This window comes from Choloepus didactylus, chromosome 18, assembly GCF_015220235.1.
Source record: "Choloepus didactylus isolate mChoDid1 chromosome 18, mChoDid1.pri, whole genome shotgun sequence".
Classification (NCBI taxonomy): Eukaryota; Metazoa; Chordata; class Mammalia; order Pilosa; family Megalonychidae; genus Choloepus; species Choloepus didactylus.
This window is the reverse complement of record NC_051324.1, coordinates 47,862,617-47,882,222: the sequence shown is the minus strand read 5'-3', so window position 1 is coordinate 47,882,222 and position 19,606 is coordinate 47,862,617. Positions and strand designations below refer to the sequence as shown.

The following is a 19,606-nucleotide window of genomic DNA, read 5'->3' as shown; positions in this document are numbered from 1 at the left end:
GAAAATAGAGAAAAGAAAAGCTCCGAAGTCCCGTCACCCGAAGCAGCCCTTCGTAGCACATGGTGGGTTTCCTTCCTGTCCGCCGGCTCTGAATCGGTTCAAAGCAGCTTTTCCATCCAGGTATAATAATAGACTGGAACGTGCATCAACAGCTTACACCATCTCACGTAAGGCTCACAGCCCCTCTGTAAAACAGATCCCTTCGTTTGGCTCTCTCAAGCAGTGAGGCTTTCAGGCAAGGGAGGTGACTTGCCCCGGTCACACATGCTTGAGTGACAGGCACTGTCGTGGGAATGGAGTCTGAGCACCCGCAGGCCGGGGCTCCTTGCACTGCCCACGGCGACTCCATGGAGGAGGGGGAGCTCCGCGGCCCAGCCCAGCGCGAGGCCCCCTGCCAGGGCGCGGCGGCTGCTGTGGCGATGGCAATCCCCATCACACAACTCTTCCTGCTGTCTTCTCGGATCCAGATCTGCCCCAGGGCGGGAGGCACAGAACGCACGCGGGACGCCTTCTACCCCGACCCCTTGGCCTGGAGAAAAAGGGCAGGCACTTCACGCAAAGCTACTTAGCGCAGATCCTGGGCACACAGTAGGCATCACTGAATATCTGTTGAATGTTCATGGCCGAGGCAGCTCCACCTGGGCCGTCGCTGAAGGCTTCCCCTAGGAGCCTTCAAGAACGGGGGGGATTTCCCCGAGGGTCCGGGGGAGAGAAACGCGGTGGCGCGATTGGCACTTCCAGAAGGCAAGGTCCTTAAGTACTACAGGGCGCGCGGAGACCCGCGCGTCTCCACCATGAGGGACCCTCGGATCCTTGCCGACCGCGCAGAATTTGCCTAGTATTAGCCACGAGGGGGCGGGGAGAGGCGGGGCCGAGGTGGCGGGGTGGGGGGGCCCCCGGAGAGCTTCATAAAGCCACAGCAAAGGCGCCGCGACGCTAGTGACAGCGGCCCGCGGCAGAAGGAGCCCGGGAGCTGCCGTGCGCCCGCCAAACGCGGGCGCAGGACCCAGGCGTCCGAGCCCGGGCTTGGTGGGGGCCCCCCCGCTCCCGGGGCCCTGGCCCCGCCCCGCCCGCGGCCCGCCTCCGCGGACCCGACCCTCCCACCCGCCGGGGAGCCGGCCGCAGCGCCCCTCGACGGCTGCGGGAAGGTGCCAGCCTGCCCCGGATGGGCCTCGTGGAGACGGTACGGAGACATGCTGACCGGCACCGAGCCTATGCCGGTGAGCGACGAGGGCCGGGCGCCCGGCGCCGACCCGCAGAACCGCTACTTCTACCCGGAGCCCGCGGCGCAGGACGCCGCCGACCGTCGTGGTGGCGGCAGCCTGGGGGCGCCCTACGCGGGGGGCGCCCTAGTGCCCGCTCCTTCGGGCCGCTTCCTGGGAGCCTACGCCTACCCGCCCCGGCCCCAGGCCGCCGGCTTCCCCGGCGCGGGCGAGCCCTACCCGCCGACGGCGGGCGCCGAGGGCTACCAGCCTGCGGATGGCTACGCGGCCCTGGACCCGCGAGCCGGTCCCTACCCCGGGCCGCGCGAGGACTATGCGCTGCCCGCGGGGCTGGAGGTGTCCGGGAAGCTGAGAGTCGCGCTCAACAACCACCTGTTGTGGTCCAAGTTTAATCAGCACCAGACGGAGATGATCATCACCAAGCAGGGACGGTGAGCGGAACCAGGGCTGAGGCTTCTCTCGCTCGCGCTTTTTTTGTTTTTCTGTCTAGAGGTTTCTTGTGCCTCCAGGTTCCTCGCAGTGTTGGCTCAAGCTTTACGAGGTTGCGGAGGGCTGGGTGGGGGGTGGGAGACTTTGTAGGGAGGACGGAGAACTCTGGGGACTTGTTTACTTTCAGGGCATCCCTCCAACAAGCCAGAGGCGGGTGAGAGCCGCACGAGAAGTTATCTTGGTTTAGGGGAAGGGTGCCGTGGGCTCACCGGCAACTGGTGTGTGCCCCTGCCCTGTCCTGCCTGAGTGGGGGTGGGGGTCGGAGGGGACAAGGGGAGCGTGGGCCTCTGAACCCCTGTGTGTGGGGAATGAAGGGGAGGGCAGAGCCCCTGATCTCCCCCCAGCCTCTGCTGCTGTTGCCCTTATGTCAGCTTTGCCTTGGGGGGTGGGGTGTAGACTGGATTTGGTGACACGAAGAAGCAGTCGCCAAGCTTCCCTTCCGGTTGTACTTTGAGATCATATGTCTGGTGTGTGTGTGTGTGTGTGTTGGGGTGGGGATGTGGGGAGCACAGATCCCTTCCAGGCCCAGGCCCCTACTGGAGGGTACAAATGCCCACAGGCCCGGGCAGGTGTATCTTGCCCAGGGGTTCAAGTTGGCAGCCAGCTCCACACTCACACCCTGAGGGGCCTTTGCCCTGAAAGCTTGTCCACAGCTCTGTCCAGTTAGTCCTGGGTCCAGGCTGGGGGGAGTTGGGAAGGAGGACCCATGGCACCATGGCTTGGGGTCCCCAGGGCCCAGAGTGTGAGGGGTCAGGTTTGGGGCTGAGGATGCTGCTTCCGGGTGGAACCTCCTATGTGGGAAAGAAAGAGAAACTTGTGACTTGTGTGGTATTTTAGTGTGCAGCACCCTGAGTGGGCCCTGCCTGTGTGTGTGTGTGAGAGTGTGTGCCCACCCTTCCCAGTGGGGGCCCTTGTGGGGAGAAGGCCAGGGAGGACTCCTGTGAGAAGGGGCTGTGTCATCAGTGGGCCCGGGATGGTGGGTCTGAGGCCGGGGAGGGCTGTGGTTGGAGAGTTGATCCAGATAGGGGACTTGGTGGGAAGGGAGACAGGCCACTCAAGCTGGCAGTCGCTGGAGCCTTCATCCCTCCAAGCATTTTCTGTGGGTGGCCTGGGGTTGAGGGACTGTCGGCCAACTACAGTTGACGTGAAGTTGCTGACCCATTCCTCTTTCCCTGGGATGAACCCAGGAAATTGCATTTTCTTTTGTGGTCCGGCCTTCATCTCCTAAGCCCTCTGAGAATTCCTCTCTGTTCCCCGGAACCTTGGTCCCTCTCTGGGTGCACAGCCCAGGCTTCTGGTCCCAGCAAGTCTAAACCGAAAGGGACCCATGAGCCTGTCCGACCCTCTCACAGCACAGACAGGGAAATGGGCCCAGAGAAAGCGAGAGGCTCTTTTGAGGTTGCTCAGCCGTGGATGACAGAGCTGGCACAGAGCCCAGAGGGGACCTGACTGGATTTCTGTCCCCTGAACCTGGTGGCCACCCCTAAAAACCACCACCACGCCGTCTGAAGCCTCGATACTTTTGGTGTGGCTTCTCTTCCATTATCTCACTGCGTGTTGGCTAGGCCAATGTAAACTGAGGGCGCTGAGGCACTGGGATAGCTAGTGGCTTGCACATGACTACACGACAGACCAGAACTCGGACCTCCTCACCTGCCAGTCTGTCGCGGGGCCAGGAGGCCTTTGTCATGGCCTTCCCACCCCGGGGCCTGGCTGGGGTGCCCCCCAGCCTACTGCCAGGCCTCTGCCCCTTCAGTCCCAGGGATGGGTGGGGCACAGCAGGGAGCCCTTGGGGATCTGCCTGGTGTGGGGCTGGCTGTCCGCCTGGGTGGAGGCCCTTCAGGGCAAAACTTCAGAGGGGTGAGCCTCTCTGGGGGGATGGCCACCTCCAGCTCTGGGGCCTCCTTTTTCTCCTTCACATTCTGGCTGAATACTTCTCTCTTGGCAAATTCTGTAGGGCTCCCTATTAGCTCCATACACTTACTTTTTATATTATGAAAAATTTCAAACTTACACAAAAATGGAGAGAAAAATGTAATGGATCTCCACTTACCCATCACTCAACTTCCACAGCGTCAACTCTGGTTTAATCCTGTTTCTTCTTTATCTTCACCCACCTCCACCCCTCCTGTCTGCCACTATATTAGTAATATAGTAAGTATAGTAATACCGTAAGCAATTAGCAAGTAAATCCTAGACGTGGCATCATTTCATCCTTAAATACTTCTCTATGCAGCTCTAAAAATGGCTTTTTAAAAATAAACACAATTCCATTATCACACCTGAAAAAAATCATCAGAAATTCCTAACTATCCAATTTCCCTGATTGTTTCATAAATGTGTGTGTGTGTGTTTCACAGTCCTCACACTTTTCAGTCTGTCCCTCTCATTATTTCTCTCTATGTCTCTCCTTGCATCATGGCTCAGGCCCCAAGCTGGGGGGCAGACAGAGGACATACCACCCCCAGCTCAGCCCCACTGGCTCCTTAGGGCCCCTGTGTCTTCTCAGCTGGATTCCAGTGATCTGGGAAGTCAGTGGCCATTTCCTTCCACTGTAGGCTTCTGAAAAGGAAGACCCGGGCTCAGAAAATCGCTTCCTTCCTGTCTTCCTGCTTCTGCAGGCTGGCCTGTCCCCCGTGGTTTCCACTGACCCCCTAGTCACTGCCACTTCACCCACGGCCTTCTTTCTTTTTGAAAAATCCTTCCACCCCGAGGCCCACCCACAGCCCCGCAGCCTTTCGCCTTTGACTGACTCACTCCCTCCCGGGTCCCTCCTCTCCCACCCACCCTGGGCCATCCCTTGGTCTGGACTAGCTATAGTCACACACAGGGGCAGGAATGGGCCCGGGAAATGGGGGATGATTTCTGGGTCCAGAGACTGGTCAGGCAGCTCACCTGGGGCTGGGAGAGGGCAGCCAAAGACAAAACGATGGCTTGACCCATCTGGAGACTTTTGGTGTCTTGTGTGTTTTTGGAGAATCTGGGCGGCCTGAGAGTGTCTGATGCAGGTTTGTGTTGCTGTCTGTGCAGCGGTGCCTGTGTGTTGTGCATGTGTTGGTGAGTATCTAACAGTTGATGGTGGGCGTTCTTAGGAGAGGAAGAGGCTGGTGTTTGTGTGTGTGTGTGTGGGTGTGTGGGTGTGTATTAATTGCTGGCAACCTCCATTTTTCTGGATGTGATTGGCTGATGATTATAATTAAGTTAACTTGGGGTAGCTCTGTTGTTAAGTAGCTCAATTTGCATTTGTATATGTGTGTGTGTGTGATGTTAGGGGGTGACAAAACAACCATTTCAGCCCCACACACTCCTCCCTGGCCTTGCAGCCATTAGTGCTCTCCCTTCTCCACATTCCCAACTCTGAGAACTTTTTAGGTATTAAAAAAATTTTTTTTTCAGCCTTATTCTATTAGGGTAGACTGGCTTCATTTCTCTCGGGGCAGGTGAAAGCAGCTTTGCTTGTCGTGCAGCCGTTGGCGAGCAGCCGTCTGATTTCTATGAAGTGGGTCTGAGGTTGGTAGGAGGAGGCACTCCGTTGAGGCCCAAGCACATTTGATGTTTCGATAGGTCCAGGGCATTGCCTCAACACCTTCCCAAAGGTGGGTAAATTCAAACCCCACCAGCAGTGTATGAGGGGACCTATTCCACACTGCCTCACCGACATTAGATATTATCAAAAATTTTAAAACATTTTGCCAACAAGACTGACAAAATCTATCTCCTTGTTATTTTAATTTGCACTTAATTAATTATTGTGAAATGGAGCATGCCCAGGTGTGGATATGAGATCCTGAGAGTCATCTCAAGGAAGGCTAGTCCTTAGGGGCGGTGGCGAGATTTGGGGTCTCAGACCCTGCCCCTCTGAGGGTGGAGCAGTGGCTGTTCAGTGGACTGTTTTGGAGGGGCTCAGTTTGGCGCCAGCTCCATCTCCATTCCCTCTTCCTTCCCTGCAAGGATGTAAATCAGGGCTATTTTGTGATTCTAACTGGTGGTGATTCTAGACTTTTAGGGTGAAACTGAGACCTCCCTTCTCTTCCTGTCTCTTCTGTTTCCCTCTACTAGAAATAAAAGCAGGTGGAGGGATGGAGACTGCGGAGTGTTCTCTGCAGTCAGAAGGAACTGCTCTCCCACCAAGGAAGTGTTGCCAAACCTCTCTGAGCCTCAGTTTCTTTAAGTATAAAATTGGAAATAACATTTAACATCTCAAAGGACTCTGTTTCCCAGCTGCTAAAACAAATACCATACAATGGGTCGGCTTTGCAGCAGGAACTTACTGACTCGTGGTTTCAGAGGCTAGAAGGCTTGCTTCTTCATCTTTGGGGTTCCTTGGCTTTTCTGTCACTTGGCAGAAAATACAACTAAAGAAAGAAATACAACTTCAAAGATTTTTCAGTGATGAGAATCCACATTTGTACTTCGAGATAATGTAGTTTAAAAAAAAGAAAAAAAAACTTGATGTAAATACCTCCTTTTCCTCTGGCTTAAGGAATATCATTATTCAGTATAAAATCTTTATATACATATTAAGAATAAATGTACATTAAATCTTGTTAAAAAAAAAGATGTGCATGGCGGTGTCTTCTCCTTTCTCTTCCGGATTCTGCTGACTTCTAGCTTCTGACTGCTGCCCGTGGCTCCTCTCTGAGGCCTTGTCAATAAGGTCAGGAATAGGATTAAGACCCATTCTGATTCAGTTGGGCCACACCCTTAACAGAAGTCACCTCATCAATAGGTCCTATGTATAATGGGTTCATACCCACAGGAGTGGATTAAGAGTAAGAACTTGTTTTACGGGGGTACATAATCCCAAACCACCACAGACTGGTTGGTGAATGGGCTGGTGTATGAGCAGAGGCTCAATAAATATCACATTCCTTTCCATTCCTTTATGCCTACGAGTTGGGGTAGGAACCAGTTACAATACCTGAAGTGGTGTAGAATGAGTTGGTTGTAGAAGTGGGTTGAAAATATTCTGTCACCCCCAATGGTTCAAGGCCTAGTCCCTAACCTTCACTTTCTCAAGTTCTCTGGCCAGCAGAGCCGAGCCCCTGGGATCTCACCTTCAGCCAAGCCAGAGGGCTTTGAGGGCTCAGCCTGGGAGAAGGTTGGGAGGGAGCTGGGATGGGGAGGAGGATGAGCTGAGTTTCACTTCTTTTTAACTTTACAGATTTGAGAGGATATATGGGCAGAAGTTATTTATTCTCCCCATTTACAGGTGAGGGATCTGAGGTTTAGATGAGGAATTAACTTGACTAAGGTCACAGGGCCAATGAGTCTCCTTTTCTCAACCCAGGGGAGACTAGGGAAGACAGAAAAGTGACATCGCCCTCCTGGGGATCATCCCAAGGTTTTGGAGGTATTGTTCTGGGGCCCTCTGGGAATCAGGACCTGCCCAAAAGTGTAACTAGGTCCTGTACTTCCCCCTCCCCTACGTTTCCTGACTCATGGACCAGGGCTTTTCTTCCCATATCTTACAGTGCTTATCGTAGGAGAAGGGGAGGGGAAATGAGTGGGTATGAAAAGGGATTATGATGAGAACTTCATGATGCCATCCTGAGAACTCTGCTCTTCTGGCTTAGGTTAGAAGAGAATGGCTAAGCCCATTGGGACAGACGATCGCACTGATGCTGGTGGGGGTGGCAGTTGTGGTGTTGGTGACAGTGGAGGTGGTGGTTATAGTGGAAGTGGTGGCCATAGTGATGCTGGTGATGATGATGGAGGTGGTGGCTGTAGTGATGCTGGTGGTGATGGTGGACGTGATGCTGGTGGTAATGGTGGAGGTGGTGGCCATAGTGATGCTGGTGGTGATGATGGAGGTGGTGGCTCTAGTGATGCTGGTGATGGTGGAGGTGGTGGCCTTAGTGATGCTGGTGGTGATGGTGGAGGTGGTGGCCGTAGTGATGCTGGTGGTGATGGTGGAGGTGATGCTGGTGGTGATGGTGGAGGTGATGCTGGTGGTAATAGTGGAGGTGGTGGCTGAAGTGATGCTGGTGGTGATGGTGGAGGTGGTGGCTCTAGTGATGCTGGTGATGGTGGAGGTGGTGGCCTCAGTGATGCTGGTGGTGATGGTGGAGGTGATGCTGGTGGTAACAGTGGAGGTGGTGGCTGTAGTGATGCTGGTGGTGATGGTGGACGTGATGCTGGTGGTAATGGTGGAGGTGGTGGCCATAGTGATGCCAGTGATAATGGTGGAGGTGGTGGCTGTAGTGATGCTGGTGATAATGGTGGAGGTGGTGGCTGTAGTGATGCTGGTGGTGATGATGGAGGTAGTGGCTCTAGTGATGCTGGTGATGGAGGTGGTGGCCTCAGTGATGCTGGTGGTGATGGTGGAGGTGATGCTGGTGGTAACAGTGGAGGTGGTGGCTGTAGTGATGCTGGTGGTGATGGTGGAGGTGGTGGCCATAGTGATGCTGGTGGTGATGGTGGAGGTGATGCTGGTGGTAATAGTGGAGGTGGTGGCTGAAGTGATGCTGGTGGTGATGGTGGAGGTGGTGGCTGTAGTGATAGTGAAGGTGATAGTGGAGGTGGTGGTTGCAGGGCTGGTGGTGACGGAGGAGGTGCTGATATGGTGATGGTGATGGTGATGCTGATGACGTGGAAATGGTGGTTGTAATGATGGTGGAAATGGGGTAGTAGTGGTGGAAATGGTAGAGATGGTCATGGTATGGCGCTGCCTCTTTCTCTGAGTCCATTCATCTCATCCAATAGGGGCTACTGCAGCATCCCACCCTGAGCTTTCTCTGCTCCCCCTGGGAACCAGGTCTTTTGAGCATGAGGACTGTGGCTGAAAGGGCCCTCTTTCAGGTGGATGGGAAGCTCCGTCTACCCAGGATTCCAGCTACTTCTCTGAAGACCCAGGCCTGAGGCAGGCCATACCTCAGGCATCAGGCCCAGGAGGAGGGGGCAGAGAGGGATATGGGTGGGTGCTGTGGGGTGAGAGTGTGTCAACGCCAAGAGCCCCAGTGGGGAGGATGAGTAGGGGGTTGAAGTCAGACAGGACTTGGGGGGCTGAAGTGTGAGCCCCTACTGGGAACCATCTGCAAAGGGCTGGCTTGTGGCTTTGCCCTTCTCTCCCTGCCCAGGAAGCAAACTAAGGTTAGAGACAGTGGAATGCTGATAAATGTTTAACAACCAGCCCTCAGAAAGAAAAAGTCCCTATGTGTAGTGTTTGCTGATTCCTGTGGTGTAAATATTCCTACCACGGACAGTTTCAAGGTATTGATGTGATAGCACTTAACGCAGAGTTGGGAAGAGAGACACAGTACAGTACGTTATATAGTATTTCTACCATAAACATATGATAGGCATAAATAACCTCAAGAGCATAGATAATAGTAAAATGTAGTAAAATAACTGATAAATGATGACTTTTGAGTATTTATTACCTTGTTTTTTTTTAAATAAGCTATTTTTAGAGCAGTTTTGGCGCCACAGAAAAATTGCAAAGAAAGCACAGTTCCCATGTCCCGCTCCCCCCCAAACACCCCCATAGTTTCCCCTATTATTAACATCTTGCATCAGTGGGGTACATCTGTTATAATTGATGAACTAATATCGATACACTATGAATTTGATTTTTAATATAGTGTATTTAACTGTAAGTTATTTTAATTTAATTTTAGACTGTGGCTGTGTTTAACAACTGACTTTCACACTTTCGGAACATTTTATGATTCGCTCCTGTGAGTGGGTGGGACTGTTCCCCGGGGGACAGCTGGCCTGGAGCTGGGCGCTGATGGATACTGGCGTGCGGGGTGTCTCTGTTGTCCCCAGGCGGATGTTCCCGTTCCTGTCATTTACCGTGGCTGGGCTGGAGCCCACCAGCCACTACCGGATGTTCGTGGACGTGGTCTTGGTGGACCAGCACCATTGGCGGTATCAGAGCGGCAAGTGGGTGCAGTGTGGAAAGGCCGAAGGCAGCATGCCAGGTATGCACTCCCTGGGGAGCAGGGCTAGACACTTTTTCTGCAAGACCGGGGTGCCCCCTGGTGGATCCAGGAGGAACCCCTAAACTCCTGCACCCCCTACCATTGAGGCTTTAATTCCCCATCCTGTCCCACCCCGTTTTGTTTGTCATCCCCTTTTCTACTTTGCTGTAGCCTGTCTTCTGCTCAGTCCTCGTCCACACCTGCCCCTGCCCTGGGCCCCTTTGGCCTGCCCCTTGCATCCTTCTTGGTGCCCCCCCTCAGCATGGCAGGAACAGGCAAAGCCCACACCCCCAGGGGTCTGGCCCCCGAGGCTGCAGGCCAAAGAGGTTCACTGTCCACAGGAAACCGCCTGTACGTCCACCCAGATTCCCCCAACACCGGAGCCCACTGGATGCGCCAGGAAGTCTCCTTCGGGAAACTGAAGCTCACAAACAACAAGGGGGCCTCCAACAACGTGACCCAGGTAGGCCCCCCGCCCCGCCGTGGGCCTCCCCGCCCCCACCCCCCAAGTCCTAGGCCCGAGACCAGGGGTCCAGTGGGGTGGATTCTGTTCTGTAAGCTCTACTTTTCTCCTTCTCTGAGCAATTTGGTTCTTTCCAGCCCTTCTTGGGAGGAAGATGAGGTGGGAGGATGATAAATCTCAGGAGAGACGGACGGCCCTCAGAGAGACGCAGGCCGAGCCAGCCGGAATTCCAGGCTGCCATCACTTGTATCATGACGGGTGCAGAGCTGGCCTCGGTAGTCTCGGGGAATGGATGTAGCGAGTTCCTTATCCCTCTGCCCAGTCTGTGCCAACCAAGAACAGGCAAAGCCTGTTGGTCACAGTGGACATCTGGGGGTAGAAAATGAGGCAAGAGGCTGGAGGCTCTGGAGCTTGATGGCCCAGGAGAAGTTGCCTGGCGGCCAGGCGGATAGACAAGAGGACCTCAGGGTTCTCTCTAGCCTTGCTGGAGGGCCAGCATTTGTGGGGTGGCAGAGGGGCCTGCCGTCCCCTCCTCCCCCACCCTCCTTGCTCTCCCTTTCAGATGATCGTGCTCCAGTCCCTCCATAAGTACCAGCCCCGGCTGCACATCGTCGAGGTGACCGATGGAGAGCCAGAGGCGGCCTGCAGTGCTTCCAACACCCACATCTTTACTTTCCAAGAAACCCAGTTCATCGCCGTGACCGCCTACCAGAATGCCGAGGTGAGGGCTGCCCGGGCAAGAGGGGCCTGAGCCTGGGAGGGGGTCCCACGGTCTTCAATGGGAGGGATTTTAAAGTTCCCTAGCCCCAGACTCAGGATCAGGTGACTCTATTTCCTCTTTATCTAGATTACTCAGCTGAAAATCGATAATAACCCTTTTGCCAAAGGATTCCGGGAGAACTTTGAGTCGTAAGTACCCCTGGGTTCACCTCACCTTTGTAGAGCGTCTCCTCTTGGTCTCTCCCAGGACTGGGGTCTCCCAATCTGTGCCTCCTTGGCTGAGTCCCAGCTCCTTATGCAGCCTCTGCACATCCTTTCCCGGCCCCTGAGGGTGGGACCGTGTTGGGTAGAGACTGGAGGGCAAGTGGGTGGGGAAGGAGAGTCAGGGAAGGGACATGCAACAGGTGGGCCCCTGGGTGAATGGTTGTACCCTGACCCCCGTTTGCTCGCCTCCTGTCTCTCTAGCATGTATGCATCCGTCGACAGCAGCATCCCCTCCCCGCCTGGACCCAACTGTCAACTGCTCGGGGGAGACCATTACTCTCCCCTCCTACCCAACCAGTACCCCGTCCCCAGCCGTTTCTACCCCGACCTTTCTGGCCAGCCCAAGGATGTGGTCCCCCAGCCTTACTGGCTGGGGGCCCCCCGGGACCACAGCTACGAGGCTGAGTTTCGCACAGTCAGCATGAAACCCGCATTCCTGCCCTCTGCCCCCGGACCCACCATGTCCTATTACAGAGGCCAGGAGGTCTTGGCGCCTGGAACGGGCTGGCCTGTGGCCCCCCAGTATCCCCCGAAGATGGGTCCAGCCAGCTGGTTCCGCCCCATGAGGACTCTGCCCATGGAACCCGGCCCCGGAGCCTCAGAGGGGCGGGCCCCAGAGGAGCAGGGCGCCCCCTCGGTGTGGACGGACATCACCCCCATCCGGCCAGAGTCTGGCGACTCAGGACTGGGCGAAGGAGACTCTAAGAGGAGGCGCCTGTCCCCCTACCCTTCCAGCGGCGACAGCTCCTCCCCTGCTGGGGCCCCTTCTCCTTTTGATAAGGAAGCTGAGGGCCAGTTTTATAACTATTTCCCCAACTGAGCAGATGACATGGTGAGAGGACCAGAAACAGTGTTATTAGGTTGGAGGACATCAGCCAACTTAGAAAACAGACTCAGGACTCAGAGGCCAGCTGTGCCCTCTTGTCCCTTCTACATGTAGGAGTTGGTTAGGGAAGAGGGGGGCCAAGAAGGATTCTGGGGTTCACCTGCTGTTTCCGAGCTCCCCACTCCTGCCTCTGTCTGATACACAGTCGTTTACCTGGTGCTGCTTCTGGCAGGAGATCAGAAAAAAGGGAACAAGAGGGTCTTGGACACAAACGAGTTTCCTCTCTTTGGGTGGGTGGGTGGGTGGGTGGGGGGAGCTCGGGCAGGGAAGTCTGCAAACGGGAGTTTCCACTCTCCTCCTTTGTAGAGTAACTTTCAAAATTTTTGTTTGTGTGTGTGTTAATCCCTGATCTGAAAATAAATAAATGTGGCTCTTCTAACAGCCAGTCAGCCGGGGCCAGGGAGAGGAATCCGGGCCTGGGGGCAGCTGGCCAGGCCCCGCCGTGTTGGAGAAAGGTTGAGAGGAAGGGGCTGGAAAAGGGGAGCTGGGGCACCTCTCGAGAAGCAAGGTCTTGTTTGTGGTTGTGTGCGTGTGTGCTTTTTTCTTTTCTTTTTTGTTTTTGGAATGGGGAGGCTATTTATTGTACAGAGAGTGGTGTCTGGAGGTATTTCTTTTGTCTTCATCACTTTCTGAAAATAAACATGAAACTGTTGAGTGTGTCCTGCTTCAGTGCCAGGGTGGAGGCCTGGGCAAAGTGGAAAGGGAACTCGACTGGAAAATGCTCGGGAAGCAAAGCTGTTCTTTGGGCTCTCGTTTCTAGGGGATGTCCTGGGAAACTGAAGTGGATACATTCAGGGATAATCTGAGTTAGAGCAAGGCCACGTGTCCTACCTTTCCACCCGGCACTCGGGGTGATGGCTGATGCCACCTCTTAAGGTGTCTTGGGACACAGAAGTGCCCTTGGCCTGTGTGTGCTCTGACCCGGGAGGACGGGAGTGAGGGCAAAGCCACAGGACTGGCTGGGGGCCGCGGGGGGCTCTGTGGGGAGGGATGGTGCGTTGAGTTCTCTTTGCATTTCTAGCAACTTTGGCTTCCCATCTCCAGCTCTAGGGTTGTTCAAAGATTAAAGGAATGAGTGTAAAGTTAAACCATATGCATTTGCTGTTTTTGTAATTCAAGAGTAGTCAAATATCAACAATTTCATATGATTCTACAAATACATGTAAAGTCTTTAGAACGGTACCAAACAGAAAGTGGTCAAAGCATAAGCCATGGCTGTTGTTATTATTATGTTTTTCTGTCTCTGTTTCTTTCTCTCTGTCTCTTTATACACACACTGAACCATGTTTGTAAAATGATACGCGCTTATTTTAAATAATATAGAAAAGTAAAAAGACAACAAGAAGTTACCCCAAATCCCACCACCCCACCACCCATCAACAATTATCATTAGCATTAGATGGGTTACATAGATAGGCAGGAAATACTTTCATAAAATTGAAATCGTATTGAAAATGCCTTTTGTTTTAAATGAACATGATTCCATTTTAGTTTACAGAATTTAATAATACAAATAAACAATACCCCCTGTGACAGTTTGAAGCTGTGTGTATCCCAGAAAAGATTGTGTTCTTAAAGCTAATCCATTCCTGTGGATGTGGACCCATTGTAAGTAGGGTCTTTTTTTTAAAAGTGATTTTATTGAAATATATTCACACACCATACAATCCATCCAAAGTTTATAATCGACGGTTCACGGTATCATCACATATTTGTGTATTCATTACCATGATCCTTGTAAGTAGGATCTTTTGGTGAGTAAGATCTTAAATTGAACTGTGACCCAAATCGTTTAGGGTGGGTCTTAATCCTCTTACTGGAATCCTTGATGAGAGGATAAAAGAGAAAAGACACAGACAAAATGACAGAGAAGCTGAGAGAGAAAAGACAAAAGCTCAGAGAGAAAAGCCAAAACAGCTGAGAGAGGGCACAGAAAGAGAGAGGAAGCCACTGAAGCCAGACGCTGGAAGCAACGAAACCCAGGAGAGAAGGAAGAGACCAGCAGACATGCCACGTGCCTTCCCAGGTGACGGGAGATGAGGATCACCGTAGCCAGTCTTCGGGGAGAAAGTATTGCCTGTTGATGCTTTGATTTGGACATTTTCACGTCCAATAACTGTAAGCTTGTAAGGTAATAAGCCCTTGTTGTAAGTGCCAACCCAGAGTATATTGTATTCCATCAGCTTTAGCAAGCCGAAACGTCCCCCAACCCTCAAGTGAAATGAACATAACTGCTGAACTTGAGATAAATGTTTCTTTACCATAAGGAATACTTCCTGAGGAGTTTATGGGAAATCTTACCATGTTGGCGTTACTAGTTGGTGCCCCAGGTCAGGGTGAACCCCATTCTAATGCAGGAACATCATCATGGGCTGTTCTCCCAATTCTATTTGGAGCCTGGGAAATTTCACTTTTGTCAGAGTTCACATCCCCTCCTCTACCAGACTCTACACAGAAGCAGTTTTCACCACCTTCTAGTCAGAAGAAGGAAAAGATAAGGGGACACTCTTGGTTCCATCCTCTCTGGATTTGGAAGCTGATAATTTTGTAAATGATGCTAGTTCTGCCATATTGAACTGAATTCAGATTATCCCACCTTCAACCCCTTGGCTGTCACTTTCTGGAGTTAAGGGTATTGATTGGGCCTATTTTCTTCCCTGGGGAATTGTTGTGGGTCATACAACAGCCTCCTCCCCCAACATTTAAACATGATTTTTGCTCACTTCATTAGATATTGGGGAAGGGAGCTGTGATGGATCCATTCTCCACCATTTTTTCCCATAAGTCTGGCTGCATATGTTTTGATGCTGTGTTATTTGGCTCATAAAGAGTAATTACTATTATTTCTTCACTATTAAATGTACCATTTACTGATATGTATATATATATATATTGCATTATATATATGCAATGTATATATTAGTGCTCTTTAGTTAATTTAATACATTTTACCTTAAATATTATATGGTCTGGCATTTAATATTTTAATTTTTGCGTTTTTATTCTGAATTTATCCAATATGTTTCCCCATGTTTAACTGATAATACCTTAATTTCATTTTTGTTTCAGTTACGTCTTTATAAAATCCAAATTAATGGATTTAAAAACACATAGTAAGACTCCTTACTTAAAATATTTTCTATTTATTTACTTATAAAAATAATGAACACTTATTAACCTATCACACAACTCAAAAACTAAAACATTAATAGTATAACTAACTATATATTTTCTTATTCCATCTCCTGCCTTTTCCCATAGATAACCAATATTCCAAAATTTGTGCTTATCCTTTTCTTGATTTTTAAAATTAAGTACTAACAATATATGTTTAGCTATTATATTATTTAGTTTTACTTGTTTTGAACTTTATTAAAAAGACTATATGTATATACACATAACACATACATACATATTGTCTTCTGGGGCCTGATTTTTTTAACTCTTTTTCTAAGTTTCATTCATTTGTGGAAAGTGGCTATGGTAGTTCATTCATTTTCACTGTGGTATGATATTCATTATGGGTAGATATTTGATATAATTCACTTATCTATTTTCTCATTAATTATTTCCAAATCTTTGCTATTATGAACAATTTTGCTAAAAGTATTTTTTGCATGTCTCCAGGTACACATGTGCTGAAGTTTCTTAAATATGTATCTATGAGTGGGTAGGATAAATGAATGTACAACTTAACAAGAGACGGTCAAATTGCTTTACCAATTTACAATAACAACAATACTGTATAAGAGAACACATTGCATTTCTTTTTAACTTCTCTGAGTAGTAGTAGGGTTGAGCCTCTCTTCATATGTTTATTAGCCATGTGTCTGTGAAATGTTTGTTCATATATTTTGCCCATTTTTTCTATTGGGCTATTTTCTTTTTCTAATTGATTCTGGTTCTTTACATATTCTTGACACCAATCACTTCTTGGTTATTTGTATCGCAGATAACTTCTCCTAGATTATTGCTTGTCTTTTCACTTTCTGATGAACAGAGGTTTGTAGTTTTAATGTAGTCAAATATTTCAGTTTTTTATTTCATAGCACTTCTTTTTTTTTTTAATTAAAGAAATACTTTCCTGCTTGGAGGACAGAAAGATGGTCATCTATATATTTTTTCCATAGATTTAAAGCTTTGCACTTGACATTTAATTATTAATTTTTTCCATATAGTGTGAGGTAAGGATCAGTATTAATAACCAAATTTTCCCTTCTTTTTGTTTTTTTTTGTTTGTTTGTTTTGTTTTGGTGTTGTTTGGCATTGTTTCCTTTGCCAAATAGATCTGCCATGCTACTATGTCATTTACTGAAGTTCCCTATATGCATGGGTTGGTTTTCAAACTCTTTACTCTGTTCCATTGGCCAAATTGTCCTTCACTGTGCCAGTACTATACTGTCTTAATTACTGTATGTTGACACTTTAAAAATAAATGGTAGGCCACCCAGGGATGCCAAAAAATAAATAAATAAAAATAAATGGTAGGAAAAAGTTCTTTTTAAATTTCTTCCTCAGAAGTATCTTGATTATCCCTGGCTCTTTGCTCTTTTATCTATATGCAACATATAATAACTTGTGAAGTTTCATGAAAACCTGATTAGGATGTTGATTGGAGTTGGACTAAATCTATAATTCAGTTTGAGAGAAGAGGTACCCTTATGATATTGTCTTCATATGCATGAACCCAGGATATTTCTTCACTTATTTAGGTCATCCTTAAGGGCCTTCAGTTAAGTTTTACAATTTATATGTACAGGTCATGTACGTCTTTTGTTCGATTTATTCTTAGGCATTTAGATTTTTCTCTATAAAAGATATCTTTTTAAAATGTGTGTCTTTTCCTTGTGGCTCACACTCCCTTTATCCAATGTATGGACAAATGAGTAAAAAAATGGGGACAAAAATTAAGTGAAAAATAGGGTGGGATGGGGAGATGGAAAGTTTTGGATGTTCTTTTATACTTTTGTTTTTATTCTTATTTTTATCTTTTTTGGGGGGGGCAATGAAAATGTTTAGAAATCAAAAAAAAGGTGTGTTTTCTAATTGTTTGCTGCTGGTATACAGAATTACAATTAATTTTTGTATGCTGATCATAGGAGCTAACCACCTCATTTTTTTTTTTAGTTATTTGCCATAAATTCTCTGAGTTTTCTCTTTGGCCAATCATATTTCAAATAATGATGGTTTTATTTCCTCCTTTATAATCATTATGCTTCTAATTTCTTTTTCTTATCATATTGTACTGGCCAGGCCCTCAAGGGCAATGTTGAATAGAAATGGTGAGGGTAACCATCCTCTTCTTGTTCCTGACTTTGAAAGGAATGTCCCCAATCTTTTTTCATATAGGAAAATATTTGGTGTAGGTTTTTGAAAATACTATTTATCAAGTTAAGGAAGTTTTCTTTTATTTCTGGTTTAGTTAGAAGGTTTTTTAGAAATTCATGAATAAGTATTAAATTTTATCTAGCACTTTTAAAAGTACCTGTTGAAATGATCTATGGTTTCTCCTTCAAGCTGTTAAATCCAAAATGACATTTATGGATTTTCTGAAATTTAAATCATCCTTGCATTTCTGATATATTAATCATGGTATTCACGCCATTGAATTTATATTGCCAATATTTTGTTAAATATTTTTGAATCTATATTTATGAGTTAAATGGGACTCAAGTTTTCTTTTTCACACCATCTTTGATATCAGTATCAAAGAATGAGTTGGAACTGGCGAATGTGTGCTGGAACTGTCTCATATCAGCTTGCAAAATCCAAACGTGTGCACCTTTTCCCAACTCTGCACTCAAGGATGTCGTATTGGTACCTTGAAATTGTCCATAGTGGGAATAGATACACTATGGAAGTCAGAAAATGCTACAAGCCAGGGCACACTTGCCCCCTAAGAACTAGTTGTTAAACATATACTACCACACCACTGGGGGGATGGCTTGTTAGGTTGGAATCTCTACAGTGTTAGCATGTAGAGGTCTCTTCTCCCAGGATGTTCGGTTCTCCTGTGAAGACTCTTCCAAATTCTCCCTGGCTGACAGGATTCTAGCAGTGGAGTATGAGAAGAGAAATCGGGGGTCCAATTATTTCTTTGCAAACGTTCACTTAAACTTTCGGCTGTCAGTTTTGCCTCGTCCCTCCCAGGCACTGTCTTTGTGATCCCCAAGCACCATGCTGCTTCTGCTCATTTTCTCCAGAGAATAACACTATGTTCCTGTAGATGGTGGTGGTGGTGGGAGGCTGCTTGGCTGCTCAGGGTGGGAAGCAGTACTGGGTATCTTGACACCTCTGATTTCAGGCATTCATCAAACCCATCAGTTTTCAGCACCAAGCCTCAATCCCGCCTTCCACTATGCCTGATACTCCAAAGTCCTGAGCCTTTTAAGGGTTCTTTGCGGGGTAAGTCAGTTCACTTCTTATTGTTATTCCTGTCTGTAGGCATCTTAGGCTGTAGGCACCTCTATCTTGCCTAATCAGATACTAATCCTCCATATACTTTCTATCTTTCAAAATTTTGTGGACATTTCCTATCTGCTTCCTTTGCCTCTACTATTCTGTGTACCCTTGTGGTTCCATACCTTAAAAATTCCTTTATTGTAACTTTGGTATCCAATCCACAAATTTTAACCTAAACCCTCTTCATTGATTTTGAATGGAACCTGGTGAATCTTTTCAACTTTCATGACTTGGCTTTTTTTTTTTTTTCAATTTCAGGAAAATTTTAAAAATTTTGTCTCTGACTACTTCTCATTCAGTTGGCTTTTATTTTTTTAAGAACATCTATAATTCTTTGGCTTCATTTCTACCCTCTGTTTTCTTCATATTTTTTGAACTTATATTCTGTTCTCTGGGAGGGATTCCCAAATTTGCATTAGTAATGGGATATTAACTTGGGGATGACTGAGAACTAATTTCTTTTTTTTTTTTTAATCATCATTTTATTGAGATATATTCACATACCACGCAGTCATACAAAACAAATTGTACTTTCAATTGTTTACAGTACCATTACATAGTTGTACATTCATCACCTAAATCAATCCCTGACACCTTCATTAGCACACACACAAAAATAACAAGAATAATAATTAGAGTGAAAAAGAGCAATTGAAGTAAAAAAGAACACTGGGTACCTTTGTCTGTTTGTTTCCTTCCCCTACTTTTCTACACATCCATCCATAAACTAGACAAAGTGGAGTTTGGTCCTTATGGCTTTCCCAATCCCATTGTCACCCCTCATAAGCTACATTTTTATACAACTGTCTTCGAGATTCATGGGTTCTGGGTTGTAGTTTGATAGTTTCAGGTATCCACCACCAGCTACCCCAATTCTTTAGAACCTAAAAAGGGTTGTCTAAAGTGTGCGTAAGAGTGCCCACCAGAGTGATCTCTCGGCTCGTTTTGGAATCTCTCTGCCACTGAAGCTTATTTCATTTCCTTTCACATCCCCCTTTTGGTCAAGAAGATGGAGAACTAATTTCTAAGGACTTAGTGATCTAGAAGGCTAAATGCCTACACTTATGATTTAAGTATGCCTTTGTGAGTGTCTACGGTTACAGCTATCTCTTATTGTGTTATATTTTGTCAGAGATAGTAATGGCATGCATTATAAATAACTGGGTATAATAGT

General features: G+C 48.2%; 1 protein-coding gene across 1 annotated transcript; it reads left to right on the top strand.

The window, feature by feature from the left end:
- The first annotated feature begins 293 nt into the window (after nucleotides 1–293).
- TBX21 (T-box transcription factor 21) lies at nucleotides 294–12,198 on the top strand. Its single transcript, XM_037810491.1, has 7 exons — nucleotides 294–542; nucleotides 846–1,654; nucleotides 9,483–9,637; nucleotides 9,979–10,100; nucleotides 10,663–10,821; nucleotides 10,948–11,009; nucleotides 11,286–12,198. Exons 1-7 carry the CDS (start codon nucleotides 294–296, stop codon nucleotides 11,902–11,904), a joined length of 2,175 nt encoding a protein of 724 aa, XP_037666419.1. The 3' UTR covers nucleotides 11,905–12,198.
- Nucleotides 12,199–19,606: the final 7,408 nt, after the last annotated feature.

Coding starts and splice junctions, on each gene's coding strand:
- TBX21 (XM_037810491.1), top strand. CDS start 294: ATGGAGTCTGAGCACCCGCAGGCCGGGGCTCCTTGCACTGCCCACGGC. Junction 1,655..9,482: donor ATCATCACCAAGCAGGGACG/GTGAGCGGAACC, acceptor TGTTGTCCCCAG/GCGGATGTTCCCGTTCCTGT. Junction 10,101..10,662: donor CCTCCAACAACGTGACCCAG/GTAGGCCCCCCG, acceptor TCTCCCTTTCAG/ATGATCGTGCTCCAGTCCCT.